The sequence below is a fragment of the Cucumis melo genome, chromosome 3 (assembly GCF_025177605.1).
Source record: "Cucumis melo cultivar AY chromosome 3, USDA_Cmelo_AY_1.0, whole genome shotgun sequence".
NCBI classification, from domain to species: domain Eukaryota; kingdom Viridiplantae; phylum Streptophyta; class Magnoliopsida; order Cucurbitales; family Cucurbitaceae; genus Cucumis; species Cucumis melo.
The window spans coordinates 29,137,282-29,151,085 of record NC_066859.1 but is presented as its reverse complement, the minus strand read 5'-3'; the positions used below and the strand labels follow the sequence as shown (position 1 = coordinate 29,151,085).

At 31.1% G+C, this 13,804-nt stretch overlaps 3 protein-coding genes across 3 annotated transcripts; all 3 read right to left on the bottom strand.

Annotated features, from left to right (window-relative positions):
- Window positions 1-1,247: 1,247 nt before the first annotated feature.
- Window positions 1,248-4,574, bottom strand: LOC103487978 (eugenol synthase 2-like). Its single transcript, XM_008446506.3, has 5 exons — window positions 4,192-4,574; window positions 3,936-4,070; window positions 2,763-3,000; window positions 2,269-2,472; window positions 1,248-1,622 (listed from the first exon to the last, which is right to left on the bottom strand). The coding sequence occupies exons 1-5, from the start codon at window positions 4,381-4,383 to the stop codon at window positions 1,456-1,458; spliced, it is 936 nt and encodes a 311-aa protein (XP_008444728.2). The 5' UTR covers window positions 4,384-4,574; the 3' UTR covers window positions 1,248-1,455.
- Window positions 4,575-7,301: 2,727 nt separating this feature from the next.
- On the bottom strand, window positions 7,302-8,251 carry LOC103487979 (uncharacterized). The gene is made up of 3 exons (XM_008446507.2): window positions 8,130-8,251; window positions 7,761-8,010; window positions 7,302-7,626 (listed from the first exon to the last, which is right to left on the bottom strand). Exons 1-3 carry the CDS (start codon window positions 8,179-8,181, stop codon window positions 7,482-7,484), a joined length of 447 nt encoding a protein of 148 aa, XP_008444729.1. The 5' UTR covers window positions 8,182-8,251; the 3' UTR covers window positions 7,302-7,481.
- Window positions 8,252-10,530: 2,279 nt separating this feature from the next.
- On the bottom strand, window positions 10,531-12,308 carry LOC103487980 (putative pectinesterase 11). The gene is made up of 4 exons (XM_008446508.3): window positions 11,703-12,308; window positions 11,386-11,574; window positions 11,065-11,300; window positions 10,531-10,962 (listed from the first exon to the last, which is right to left on the bottom strand). The coding sequence occupies exons 1-4, from the start codon at window positions 12,066-12,068 to the stop codon at window positions 10,767-10,769; spliced, it is 987 nt and encodes a 328-aa protein (XP_008444730.1). The 5' UTR covers window positions 12,069-12,308; the 3' UTR covers window positions 10,531-10,766.
- Window positions 12,309-13,804: the final 1,496 nt, after the last annotated feature.

The following is a 13,804-nucleotide window of genomic DNA, read 5'->3' as shown; positions in this document are numbered from 1 at the left end:
TAATTTACTTTACTGTTTATTAATGATTCTTTTTATAACATCATCCCAAGTAATTATTTAAAAATCTACGAATAATCTCAAACTAAACCTCATTAACTTAATTAAACAAAATCATTAAATCTTTTGGTTTACTTATTTTTGTAATCTATGAGATGGAAGATCGAATCTCAAATATAAATTGATAATAAAAATTAAATTAATGTCGATTTTGTCGGTAGAGTTATTCGTGTTTAGACAATAATTTTTTTTGTTATTATATCTTAGTATATCTAAAAATGAAAGGGAGTGAATCAGATTTGAAGTAAACTATAGGGAATGGATATTCTTAAAAAAAGAGCTTCACATAAAAGCTTTTATTTAGAAAAATGTGGAGTAGGCAATTAATAAATTTATTAAGTTACATAATAGAAATGAAGTTGATTGTTGTGGAAAAGACTTTTGTATTTGTAAAAGAAGCAATTTGTGTGTTATTTAAAAGACAACAAAAGCCAGTTGTTAAGGTATATTTGACACAAAAAGCCAACCCCAAGCTTTTGCATTTGGAAAACATAATGAAAACCTTCAATTCCCCTCCTCTTCACCTTACCTATCCCTTCCACCTCCAATTACGCACTTTCATTAATCAACTAATAATTATATTCAATTTGGTTTGAGAATATATGGACTCTGGTATCGTTTGAAATTGGTCGATGTGTCAATCAATTTTTACACTCGTGTACGTCAATTATAGAATTAACAAAATAGAAGATCAAAATTGATGTATAAACTATTTTAAAACATTGTAATCCTTACCCGTATTTGTGCAATTCGTTCAAGTATCTAATCACAAGTAATAATGGAAAGTATATATAAAAATAAAATTGAGTCTAATTTAAATCACACCTAATTATTACTTTAAATCAATAAACTTACAAAAGGGTATAAGTTATTGATGTGAACAAAAAAATCAAAATATTAATTATGTATATTTAAAGTTATAAACAACACTCTTTTAACCGACTAAAATAAACATAGTTCAACCGACATAAAACATGCATACCTATATGAAAATAGAGCAATTCAATCAGTAAAATAATATATTTAATCATTGATCTATAAGATAACGTAGAAAATGTCAATAAAACATATACAAACCTAAAAACCTATTTGAATAGCAAAATTGAACAACATAGATTTCAAAACATGTATAAACTGTTAAAATTTGAAAAAAAAATGTAACAAAATGAACAAACATATGTACATTAATATTAAGAAAAGGAGAGGCATAAGCTGAATATTAATCATAAAAAACACCCCTTGGTGAGCATATTACATAGTACGTATGCATATATAGAATGACAAAACTACAAGAGAGGAAGAGAAACCAAAACCACAAAAGAAAAAAGCAGGGCATGAAACAGAATATTCAACACACCAAGACAAGAAATTATTCACTTTAATTCTTCCAATTTTGATTCAAACAAATCGAGAGAGATACTGATCGACGGTGGTGTATTGGACATCAGGGTATAGCTTTGAAGCTTCCACTCCAAAAGATGGTTCAATTTCAAAATTGGTCTCATCTCCCTTCACAAATATTGAGTGGTTGAGACTCAATATCACATTCAAAGGAAGTGGAGCCTCTGCCAAATTAATCCATAATGTGTATGAGATATATATATATATATGTTTCTAAGAAGTTGAAATTTAGAGCTAAATTAGACCTCACTTGTTCTAATTATTGTCGATAAACTCAAATAGAGGTTCGTCTAAAACATTGGAATCTATGGTGAAAATTTGACTGGAATCTTACAGTAGTTTGATAGGATAATGATCATGGATCTACGAATGAAGACATTTATATCAAACATTTATAAGACTAAGACTTTTTTTACTCAAGAGAGAGAATATCATATTCTTTTAACGCTCCCAATTCATTCTCCATCCAAATTTTTCGTTTAATTTTGTTCGCTCGTGAATATTTCTCTCATGCTATTGAAAATTTCTCTCTACTTTTTTTACTACAGGATTAATCATATATCACCTGGACATTTTGAATTTAAAGAAATTTTCTGATAGAATGAAATAATTACTAATCAATTTATTCGTATATATAATTTGTAATAATAATAATAACAATAACTATGCTAATAAATTCAAAAATTGTCTAAGGGGAGGATTGTTCAAAAGAAAGAAGAAAAGAGCCCTGTGTTGGTAAGCATTTAGGAATTCATTTCAAACCAGCTCAAAACTTAATGAATTAAATATTTGGTGAATTAAAAGACTGACCTTGAATGTCCTTAAGAAGTTGGTGTTCAGGAACATAGAGCTTTTCCAAGGGTTTGCCGATCTTCTTCTCCCACAGAGCGACTAGGTCGTTGAAAGAATAGGTGTTGTTGGGAGGATTGATATACAATATTTTGTTTTCAGTTCTTGGATCATCCACTGCTTTTATGGTATAAGTCCCGATGTCTTCCTCCAAGTTAAATATTGCTGTGTGTTTGTTTTATTTGTCAACCAAAATTATCACTTACAAATCAAATACAAATACAGAGTGTTTCAAAATAAAAATTTAAAAATAAAAAAAAATAGTCGAAAGGTCCCTTCTCGGTGAATATTAACTCCATGAAAATTAACTAATACAAACCAAGGTTGAAACTAGAGAGATTAAAATGAAAATAGTAAAAAGACTAAAATGAACAAAAATCACTAAAGACTAAAGTAGTAAAATGATATAGTTACTACGGATAATAATTCAAATTGGTTGGTAAGTAGTGACTGACCTTTGGGGTGTCCGTCGCCGGGAATGATGACTTTGTGAGTGGGAGGGGACGTGAGTCCATGCTGCATCAGAGTGGGGAGGAAGTAGCCATTGAAGCAGTTGGAGACGACATAAGTGTAAGGTATCCCTTCCTTCTCAATGGCCCTTCTGATATTAGACTTTACGGCCAGTGCAGATTTTGCTGGCTCAACTGCGTGGAGTCGATCCACATCCACTCCAAACTCCGATGGAAAAAATCTCTGCATCCATCTTACTCTAAATTAAGCAACCCCTCTTTCTCAATTATCATTTTTTTTTTTACACTCTCTCATTTCAAATATTAGCATTTCATATCTAATTATTCTTTTCTTTTCTTTTTTAAATTCCCATTTGTGTAATAGTCATCAAATTATTATCTAGAATTAAATTTTCATCCAAACATAAGAAGTGAGTCGACATATTCATTACATCCTTAAAAAGAATCAATGATCCATAAATTAAAATGAAAAAGACAGTAATAAATGGGAACAAATATAAATAAATATACCTTTTAACTTATTTACCTGTGTAAATGTTTGTTTATTATTATTATTATTATTTTCTATAAATATTCATTTTACCGATTTTCTCATCAACATCTCTCCCAACTTGAGATCTTTTCCATCAATATCAACATTTTATTAAATATCAAAATTAAATATAGTTTTTACCTTTTTTAAGACAGTGAACTTGAATATATGTTGATCTGAAAAATAATAACTATAGTTGCAGCATCCAGTTATCAATAATTTTAATGACATATAGTATGCACATTTTAGCGACTAAGAGATTTATAGTTTAAATCTCCTGTCATATATGGATAAACATCTCAATTTTGATGCTAAATAGTCTTTTTACTTGTATCATAAGTTTTGTCCCTAGATGTTGTGTTTCAAACATTTATGTAATAAGTGATATTTTTGCTTTCAATTTAAACTAGTTTTTTCTATTAAAAAATCCCGAAAGTTCAGTGCAAATAATTTGTCGGGAAGAACCAAAGTTGAAAAGAGTTCAGAAATTTGTAACTCTGTGTCTAACGTAACCGTGGAGCAGATGAATTTATTTCATAAACTTGAATGATGCCAAACACGACCAGATATATTGAATTGAAGATAAAAGCAAATCGTGAGAATCAATTAGTGACTGAGTTCGATACCTTGACATTGCCGGCCTCTTTAATCGCATCAATGATCTTGCTCTGATCTGCCAATTGCATTTGTCCAACAGTCGAGATCACAACGTCCACTTGCTTAATCGCTTTCACTAAACTTTCATGATCATACAGATCCCCCTGCATTATTCCACAATTAAAAATCAACTCACGTTCCTCAATTCAACCACGATTCTCGAATAGAACATCGAAAAATCAGAGATCAATCAACCAAATCACAATTCATTCAAATTAAACTCACAGTGATGAACTTAACGCCTAAACTCTTGAAATTCTCCACCAGTTTTGCTTTCATAGGATCGGCTATGGTGCTCTCTCTGATGAGAACAAATGTAGGATGTTCGGCCTTAGCGCTCGCTTCCACGACGAACTTTCCGATGTAGCCAGTGCCGCCGATGATCAGAACTCTGCTCTTCCGACCACTCTCCGCCATTTTCAATAACTTCAATATCTTCTTTCGCTAAAGAAACGCAATTTGCTTCGCTCGGCTTCCTCCCCTAAAACCAATGGTATTTATATGCAGAATTTTAAACAAGTAATAAAATTACATTTATATCCCCTTTCCTATATTTAGGAAAAGATTGAAGAAGAAGCAAAACTTGCATGGCGATGTTAAAAGACGAAATTACCCCCTCGCCTAATGGTTGTTGGCCATGGCTACATGACTTTGTTACACAGCAAACAGGTGGGTAAGCAGTCATTTACATTTACATTTTCTTTCCACTATGCAACAAAGTCCATTTGTTAGAACAATCCCTCGCAACAATTATTATCTTAAACGTCAATTTGTTTCTCAACTATTTAGATTTTTAGCTAAAAAAAATCGTAAAAATAAATTTATACTTTTGTATCTTCGTAACTTTAATAAATTGATTAAAAATTATATTACCAACAAAAAAAGTTAGTAGAGTATAGTTTTATAAGTGAAATTGAGTTGAGCATATTGATTATGAAAAGTGCTTCATCCACATGTATTTTCCTTTCTGATTAATTAATATCATATCCATATGGAACTAATAAATAGCATGGCATCATAAAGCATCATTGCCACAAAGAAAGAAAGAAAGAAAAGAAAAGACATATAGCAAAAACAATTATAATAAAGTAAAATGCAAGATACATATGGCATCATCAATCAAATTTTCCTTTTTATGTAGGCTAAGAAAATATTGCGAAATTCAACCTAGAAATAGGTAAATTTAATTTATTAAGGAATGTAGCTTCAATAATGATAAAAAGTTAGTGGGTTTGAATTTTTTGGACTGCCATTTAAACTAACAAAATACATACTTACCAGAGAGTTAAGAGACCAAGTGAACAAGTATTAGTTTAAATTAATTGATAAAGCTAAGTTTTTAATGAAAAATAAATTGTGGAGACGATGGAAAATAGTAAGGGGTTGTTTGGGGAAAGGGTTATCATAACCTCTTTTTTCTCTTTTTCCTCCTTCTTAAACATTTTTTAACTCTCCATAACCTTATCATTTTTCATAAAACTACTTTTTTAAATTCTTCTCCCAAACACATGTTAGGATAAAACTTGATTTATTATAATATTAACCTTCTATAACCCAACTCTTTCCCCAAACGATTCTTAAAAGTTTATATCATAACACCTTAATTTTTGTGCATATTGAATTTTATAAATTCTCGTCTAAGAATACCAAATATGCAAAAAGGTTTATTATTTCTATAATTTCTAATATTTAGATCATAGATCAAATAATTAAAAAAAGAAGAATTTAATTATGACTTTCACCGCTCAAATTATTATTATTTATTATTGTTGTTATTATTATTTACTTCCAATTATACAATTTTAATACTTGTATTTTGAATAGATATTAAATTTAATACACCGTTCATTTATTTTAATATTTTTTACTCTAAAATTTGAAAACATATTGGAGATTGTAATTCCTATTATTAACTAATTTTCGTGAAAATTAACTAAAAAATTGAAGGAACTTCCCATTTTAACCTAAAAACTATTTTGGAAAAGCTAAATGGGTTTGAAAAGACTTAAGACTAAAAATATCAAGGGAACCCATTTGGAAGCATGAGTGGGCCAAGCCCATGAAAATTGGGCCCATGTGGCCAATTTTAAATTTCTAAAGAATGGACCCCACCAATACCCTCCCATCCAATGTTTAGAAAATTAATCGATAAATTTTTGTTATTGGCTCGTCAATTCTGGGTGAGGGCTCCGCGAGTGATTACACCCAACTTGCTACGTCAAAAAAAAAACACACTTAAACACAAAATTTCTTTGTTTAACTGTACTCTATCGTCGTGTCATTGCATGCATGAGCATGATAGATAATAATCAAAGTTTTCCAATTAGACTTCATTTCAATTTGACTGACTCCGTTCGAAGTTCAAATGTACTAGAATCACACCCGAATGGCAGCTTAAAGCCTAGAATTGTTAAAGAATAAATATATATCATTTTCATTTAAATTTTTCTATTCAAGGTAATTATTATTAATAATTAGTTGGTTCGAGCTATTTTCTTTATCATTAAAAACTCCATCAGCCCATTGAAAGAAGATAGAAAGGGCTTTGGAGTTCAACTACAGTGATAACAAGGGGAGGTTCGTGTTATCAAAATTATCACCACAACAAAAGAAAAAAAACATATATATAATTATCAACACAACAAAAGAGGAAAGTAGAAAAACATATATACGTTATAGATCTGAGCCCAACAAACTCACATTGCTTGAATTTGAGTTTTGAAAGTTGATCGAAACAATGTACCAAACGTTAAAATTGTGAATAATAAGAAGAAAATCTTTTAGAAGAAAATAAAAGATTAGAAAAATTGATATCTTCTCCAACCAAATAGAAGAAAAATGATCTTATTTATAGACTTATTCGTTCATTATTCGAAAAATCATATCATTTTCACAAATTTAGTTATTAATATTCTTCGTGAAATGATAAATCACCAATAAAAAATACGAATAATTATTCATTTATTTTTTATAAAATGATCCGTCCACTCATGATAATTATAGGTAGTTGATTAATCAAGCAATAAAGGTATGGGCACTAGAATTTTTTATGAAATAAAAGAAATAGAAGCTAAAAAATCATTACACATATAGATCATAAGTAAACTTTCGGCCTATAATTATAATCTAACAATAATTAGATAAATTAACAATTATGATTGATTAGTTCATCGATGCACATCATGATCAATTATATAAAACACTCACCGGAGCTTATTGAATCGATTATTGATAATTATTGATAAAATTCTATCGATAACTCTTCTTGAAAATGTCAGGCAAACTATCGGGTGGTGGAAGAAAAAAAAGCAAACCAAGAGGGAAGAAAAGATGTATACTACCAAATATTAATTATCATAAAAAAAAAGTTTCAAATCACAAATTACAAAACCAAACATAAGTGAAATCTTACGATGAGTAAATATATATTATATAATACATGTTTATAACTCATATTAATTTTACATAAATTACATATGATCTTAAGTTCTCTTCTTCTTTTTTTTTTCACACTTTCAGTGTAAGCAAGCACCGACTCCATTATTGTGGTTCAACTTACATGAGGCCACGTCGGCGACGCCGTATAACGACACGCAAGCTTTTGAAGCGCCGTCAAGGACTGGCGGTTCATTCAGAAACGCCGAATTGCTCCTCGTCCACCTGCACAATACACAGAGAATTAAACAACCGTACACATGATCTCTGATCACTAATTTATTTAATTTCGTTCATATAAATTTCAAGCACTAAGATCCGCGATCGAATAACTGATTAATGAGCGATTTTAATTTTACCAGCCAACTTTTTCCAATTCCTCTAGGTTTTTCCTGTCCAATTTGTTCTCTACAAATTTTGATTCCACCGCAACGTCCCTCGCCGGCGGAAACGAACTCGATCTTTTGTAGTCTATTCCGACTTTTTCGCGATCATAACGATCCACCGGCAAAGAAATCGCTCTGAGATGTTCTTCCTCCAATTTCCTCTTTGATTTCCAGTATGCGTCGATTTCTTCTTTCGTAAGTGACCGATTTCTCTTGAACTTGACTGAAATTTCGAAGTTATTACACACGATTAAACTAACCTTCGGTAACAAAAACAGTACATAATGCGATGCATAAGTCACAAAATCAATGAAAAACTACGAAAAAAATCATCTCGAATACCTGATTTAGGATCGAGAACGGGAGAACTCCATCCGCCCATTAGAGAGCCCATTTCTCTACTACTGAAATTTTAGGTTCACGGAAAAAATTGAGCGAAAACAAGGCTTTTACATGAAGTTCTTTTAAAGGATTACGCCCTTATATAGTCTTACACAATGCGTGCTCCTTGTGGGCCCTTTTTGTTTTTTTCTTTTAGATAATTATTTAATTGTTTAAATTTGTTCCTATCTCTGAAGTATATTTATTATATTTTATGTAACGAAGTTAATGTCGGTCTTTTGCCAAATTTATCCAAATAATAATAATAATAATAATAATAATAAAATAACAATAATAATAAAATAATAAATCAAGAGAAGATGTTGTGGTAAGAGATATTTGTAGTGATAGATTGTACCTCAAATGAACTTGATTAATTATCCATTGATTAACACAAATTAGATAAGATATCGAATGGTTAAAATAAGTTTAAAATAAAATTAAAAGCTAACCCTAAAAATTGGAGGGAAAAAGAAAAGCACACTAAAGGTAGAATTAAGTTGAATTATTAGTAGTATTAGAATAGGAAAAATATAATGATTTTTGGTGGGGGTGGGAAGCATCCTTGCAATTGATTATTGTCCCACACACCACAAAGTTAAGGATTTTATTGTGGTAGCAATTTTATACAAAAGTTTAACTTGAGCATTTTTTTTTTTATATTAATTGATATATAAAATAAGAATTATTAATTAGCATAAGATTTGTAGGGGAATTTTTGCTAGGTTGCACTAGCTGACAAAATTATTAAACCCTATGGTAAATTATTTCTCACTTTTAAATATATATATATATATAAAATTTAAATGAAAAAGGGTTGGAATTGTACGGCGATGAATTCGTGGGTTTTTGTCGCGATTTAGTACGTGTGGATAAAATGTGTTTTGGGGTAAGAGAGAGCCACGTAGGAAGTGGGTGGGTCCAGTTGAGATTGATGATGCGGCGGACATGATGAGGTGGTGTGAGATTCTGTTTTGTTGCGCCATCGAACTTACGGCGCCCTCATTCTTTTAATACTTTACGTTTTTGCCAGCCTGTCACCTTTCAAGCCCATGAGAGAATGTAGGAAATGAGTCGCGAGGGAATAGGATAAATTATTAAAACTTGAATTATAAGTTTAGAAAATAGCATTTGCTCAGTTGATGGAATTGATTTTTTGGCGCTAGTCGTTGGAGATGTTCGTTGTTAAAGTTTGGAGGTAGTCAGGGTGAATCATAGGAGCTAATTGTTAGAGACGATCGTTCACTAGAGTTGGTTGTCAAGGTTGATTCGTTGGAGGTGGTTCTTAAAGTAGTCGCTACTATCACTAGTAGTGGTGGTAGTCATAGGCAACAAAAAATGACGTTGGTGGTCATCGGAGGAAGTCCGCGACCAACATCAACCATCGTGGGAGTGAGGTAAAGAAATAATGAATATATATTTTTGTTAATTAGAGAAAATTTAACTATCAAGCAGGAAAAAAATCTAAATGTTGATTTCAAGTATTTTTCTCAAGTCGACTTATATTTTATAAGCTTCATATTTTCTTTTCTTTTTTATTATAAAATTGATAAATAAAACATAAAACACAAAAAGAAAAAAGAAAAAGAAAAATCAGTCCACAACTTTATATGGTTCAATGACAGTATTTTTGATACGTTCATATTGTAGAACAATTTTATTAAAGAAAATAATTCATAATATAGAAAAGAATACTTATAAAATTAAAGAGTAGTTATATTCTAATACTTCTGTCATAAGTTAAATCAAATGTATTTTTCATTTTTATTTGATATAAAAAAATCAAATGAATGAAATAAAATGAAAATATAACAAATTAAGACTTCACTTGAACCAAAGATATAGGATCAAATGTATCATTAAGTTTTTATTGTCTCCCCCAAATTCAAACTCTACTATTCCCACACATGAAAGTTCTCAACAAGCACACAAGGATTGAAAACGACAACATTACTAAATACCCGTTCAAATATCTCCACCCACTATCCATGTGTTGGCAAATGAGGGGTGTTAATATATTCACACTTTGGCATGCATGGCATTATGACACTAACACCAAATTGGTTTCCCAATATATATAGGGAAAGAAAAAATCTTTCATATTTTACATTATCTGTATCTTCCAAAGTTTTCAAATTTTCAATTATATGGTTGCATTATACCCGGACATTAATTTCCACAAATATCATGCATATAGAATATCGATGATTTTTTTCAACATTTACGAGTACTTAAATCAGTTTTATAGGTACAAATAGGTGATCGTTATGGAATATTGAACAAATTCTCTCTAAGTTCTTTATTAACCTTATGATCTTTATCGATCGTTCGACTAATTTACAACTACGATTACTATTCGATATGAGTCGACCTCTAATCATTGGTTGAGGTCGTATTTTCAACCCATCGCTCGGATAACAAATACCAATCAGTTAGAAAGAAAGCAAAGTTACATTTCCAACCCTTTGTTAGAGTAAATGTACAGAAAAGAATCATGAAATTAATATTATTAACCGATAATTTATTAGTGTTTAGATACATATGAGGAAAATAATAAAGAATGTTTGTACATAAAAGAGGGTAATTTAATTATTGTAATTAGGGGTGTGAGCGTGAAGAGAAGGCTCTCTTGAAATGTTTTGGCAATGGCCTCAGCCAATCAGCAGCACCAATGAAGGATTTGGTGAAAAATGGTGCAGCATCTTGGGCAGTCATGTTGGTAAACGACCACGATACCCTTCTCGAAGGATTTGCTCCTTTTCCATAACATTTGTATTGCCCATAGTAAACCGTACTGCCAAAGACAATTTAATTAATTAATTAATTCAGTTGTGATTAATTAGAAAAGTATAAAATAGTTTAATTAATTAATTAATTAAATTAAATAATAATAAACCTTTGTTTGGATGGGTCTTGCCAATTATCCCAACCCTCGGGGAGAATAACGTCGGACATGAAAGTGAATCCAAACACGACTCTAGAGAATGCTCCCCACGGTCTTCCTAAAACCGCCGAGTTTATTCCGGTGATCTTACACCCCAGGAATACGAACCCTGTATTCTCCGACGGCGATTCTCTCCGTTGGGCTGTGATGGTCCCGACGTCGTCCGAAACTGAACGTAGATGACAATTCTGCAAAAGCCCAACACCAAAATTAGCCCATTATGCTAAGTCCAATAGGCCCATTTTAATATATATGTGTGTGTGTGTGTCAAACCTCGAACAATGAAGCTGCGTTTCCACAAATGAAATCGGTGGCTCCTTGGATGTAACAGCTTTTGTAGTAATGGCGGCCAATGTCATCTAGAAGAGTGTCTTGATGGCCTAAAAATCGACATGCAGTAAATGATACTCTATCTCCAGATACTCGTAAGGCAACTGCTTGTGCACCCGCCCCGTATTCATTCTTCGATCAGCCCCCAATCAATCAAATAATATAAGTCAATCAAACTTTTCTCTTAATTTTAATGATCAGTAAATAAAACTTAAGTTTAACTTTAATTTTATATTTTTTTTTCTGTAGAAATTAGAAACCTGAATTGTGAGGTATCGTCCAACGAAATCAGAGGCCAAAACTGCAAGAGTTGCTGAATTATAAGTATTTTTGCTATCATTCCAACTGATGATCGTATCCGCCGCTCTTCTTCCACTTATAGTAATGAACGGTTTATTCGCCGGAACCACCACCTTCTCTCTATAAATCCCTGCCTTCACCACAATAAACACTTCCTCCCTATTATTTTCCGGCACTGCATCAATCGCCTGTTGAATCTTCGTAAAATTCCCCTTCCCCGATTGATCCACAGTTATCAAAACCGCTGTAGTTTCCGCCGCTGTAACCTCTGCCACTAAGACCGCCGCAATAACACTAACCACAACTAAAAAACTCCGACGAGACATTTTTAAAACGAAATTCAGAGAAATAGTTTTTGAAGAATATAATGATATGGTCGATGAAGAATTGGAGTGGTTTTATAAGATCTTTTTTTCAAAATTTTGAACGCGTTGACAAGGAAATCTGTAGAGAGAGTTGCTGTTTATTGAAGGGACGGCGGCGGCGGCGGCGGAGTGAAATTGAAAAACGGAGAGGGAAAAGAAAGGAAGAGTGAGTTTGTGGCATTTGGAGGAAAATATGTTTAATATTTAAGGGTAAAAAGGTCAAATGTGTGATTAAGGATGTGACGTACACGGTTTCCTCGATTATTAGTATTATATGGAAGGTGGTGCCATTCCATACCTGCTTCTGTTATTCGTTTAATTCTTCCATTCACTTTTCCTTTTCTTCTTTTTACTTTAATTTTCTTCCTATTACAAATAATAAAATTATATTTCTCGTTTCTGGTTTCGGGTTTCATTTTAATCTAATTTTTAAGAGTTATATTGAAACAAAATTCAAGACTTAGACGATAAACGACATGCTATTTTAAAGACATTTGGATCAAATATAATTAAAATTTATAGTCTATAGGGACAAAAATGTTATTCTTAGTTATTTTATATAATAGTTATTTTTTATGGTTATTGGTTTGTACATTGTTCATGCATGAGTTTTGCTAATGTCATCTAATATGAAGTAGGATCCATAATGTGTTTGGTGAATTATTTCACCGTATTGTTAGCTTGTACTCAATATCATAAATAAATTTTGGCTCGTTAGAATGGTGAGTTATGAGTAACATGCTAAAGTTGTAGTGAGATCATTTGGTTCTTTCCATTTATTCGGATTAGGTCATTTTGCTAGGTTCATAACACATGGATTATTGAGAAAGACGCGTGGAAAATTACTATATCTTTTTCTCTCACCCATGACATTACTTTATTTTCATAAAGTGTCGTTTGTTTGTAGAATTCCAGGATTATTACGAGGTGTAACTAGAATAACTTGTTTGTTTTGTACTAACGTAAGATGCCAAAAGAAATGTAGTATAAAAATTTTTAATTCAAGGAATGAGATTGTTTTATATTTATAATTAGGATTTGAGGAGGGATTATTAAGAAACAATCTTTCTTTCTAAGTTTTAAAATGAATTTGTTGAGTGATACTATTAAAAAATAATGAGTGAAATTTCAACTTTTTCAAATTCTTATTATCTTAGTTGGCCATTCTTCAAAAACACTTCTTTGAAGAAGTGTGTCATACTACCTACTCCAAATTTATTTTGAGTAAATTATAACCAAAAAAGAAAAAAAATGTGAGAAATCATCACATTCTTCATCCTTCCCTTGTTCACATGCTTTTAGATTAAAAAAAAAATGTAAACTCTCTTATTTATTAAAAATTCTAAATAAAAACATAAAATTCATATTTTATATTACAACGAACTCAACTACAAAAAGAACTTAAATTTTAATTATCCATAAAAAAGAACTAATAGCATGCTAGCTATAAAAACTATTATTGTCAACTTAGGTGTGTATGGAAACTTATAAATTGTGTACAGCTATATAGATGGTTGGTCAAAAATACATATTAATTATCTAAAATTCGTAAGAGTGGTTGAGGAATTTTATGTCACACGTGATCAAGAGAGTCATAGCTTGAACTTGTTTAATTGAACCCTATTTTCTTAAGAAAAAAAGATTAAGTAATTAACTAGAGATTTACAAGATTTGATCGATATAAAAAACAGAGAAGA

Excerpts from the sequence above, each read along its gene's own strand:
- LOC103487978 (XM_008446506.3), bottom strand. The coding sequence starts at position 4,383 with ATGGCGGAGAGTGGTCGGAAGAGCAGAGTTCTGATCATCGGCGGCACT. Across the intron at positions 3,001-3,935 it reads AAGAGGCCGGCAATGTCAAG|AGATTTTTTCCATCGGAGTT; the intron begins GTATCGAACTCA and ends AGATGGATGCAG. Across the intron at positions 1,623-2,268 it reads ACTTCTTAAGGACATTCAAG|AGGCTCCACTTCCTTTGAAT; the intron begins GTCAGTCTTTTA and ends TTAATTTGGCAG.
- LOC103487979 (XM_008446507.2), bottom strand. The coding sequence starts at position 8,181 with ATGGGCTCTCTAATGGGCGGATGGAGTTCTCCCGTTCTCGATCCTAAA. Across the intron at positions 8,011-8,129 it reads CGTTCTCGATCCTAAATCAG|TCAAGTTCAAGAGAAATCGG; the intron begins GTATTCGAGATG and ends TCGAAATTTCAG. Across the intron at positions 7,627-7,760 it reads GAATTGGAAAAAGTTGGCTG|GTGGACGAGGAGCAATTCGG; the intron begins GTAAAATTAAAA and ends TGTATTGTGCAG.
- LOC103487980 (XM_008446508.3), bottom strand. The coding sequence starts at position 12,068 with ATGTCTCGTCGGAGTTTTTTAGTTGTGGTTAGTGTTATTGCGGCGGTC. Across the intron at positions 11,575-11,702 it reads GACGATACCTCACAATTCAG|AATGAATACGGGGCGGGTGC; the intron begins GTTTCTAATTTC and ends GGCTGATCGAAG. Across the intron at positions 11,301-11,385 it reads ACGCAGCTTCATTGTTCGAG|AATTGTCATCTACGTTCAGT; the intron begins GTTTGACACACA and ends GGGCTTTTGCAG.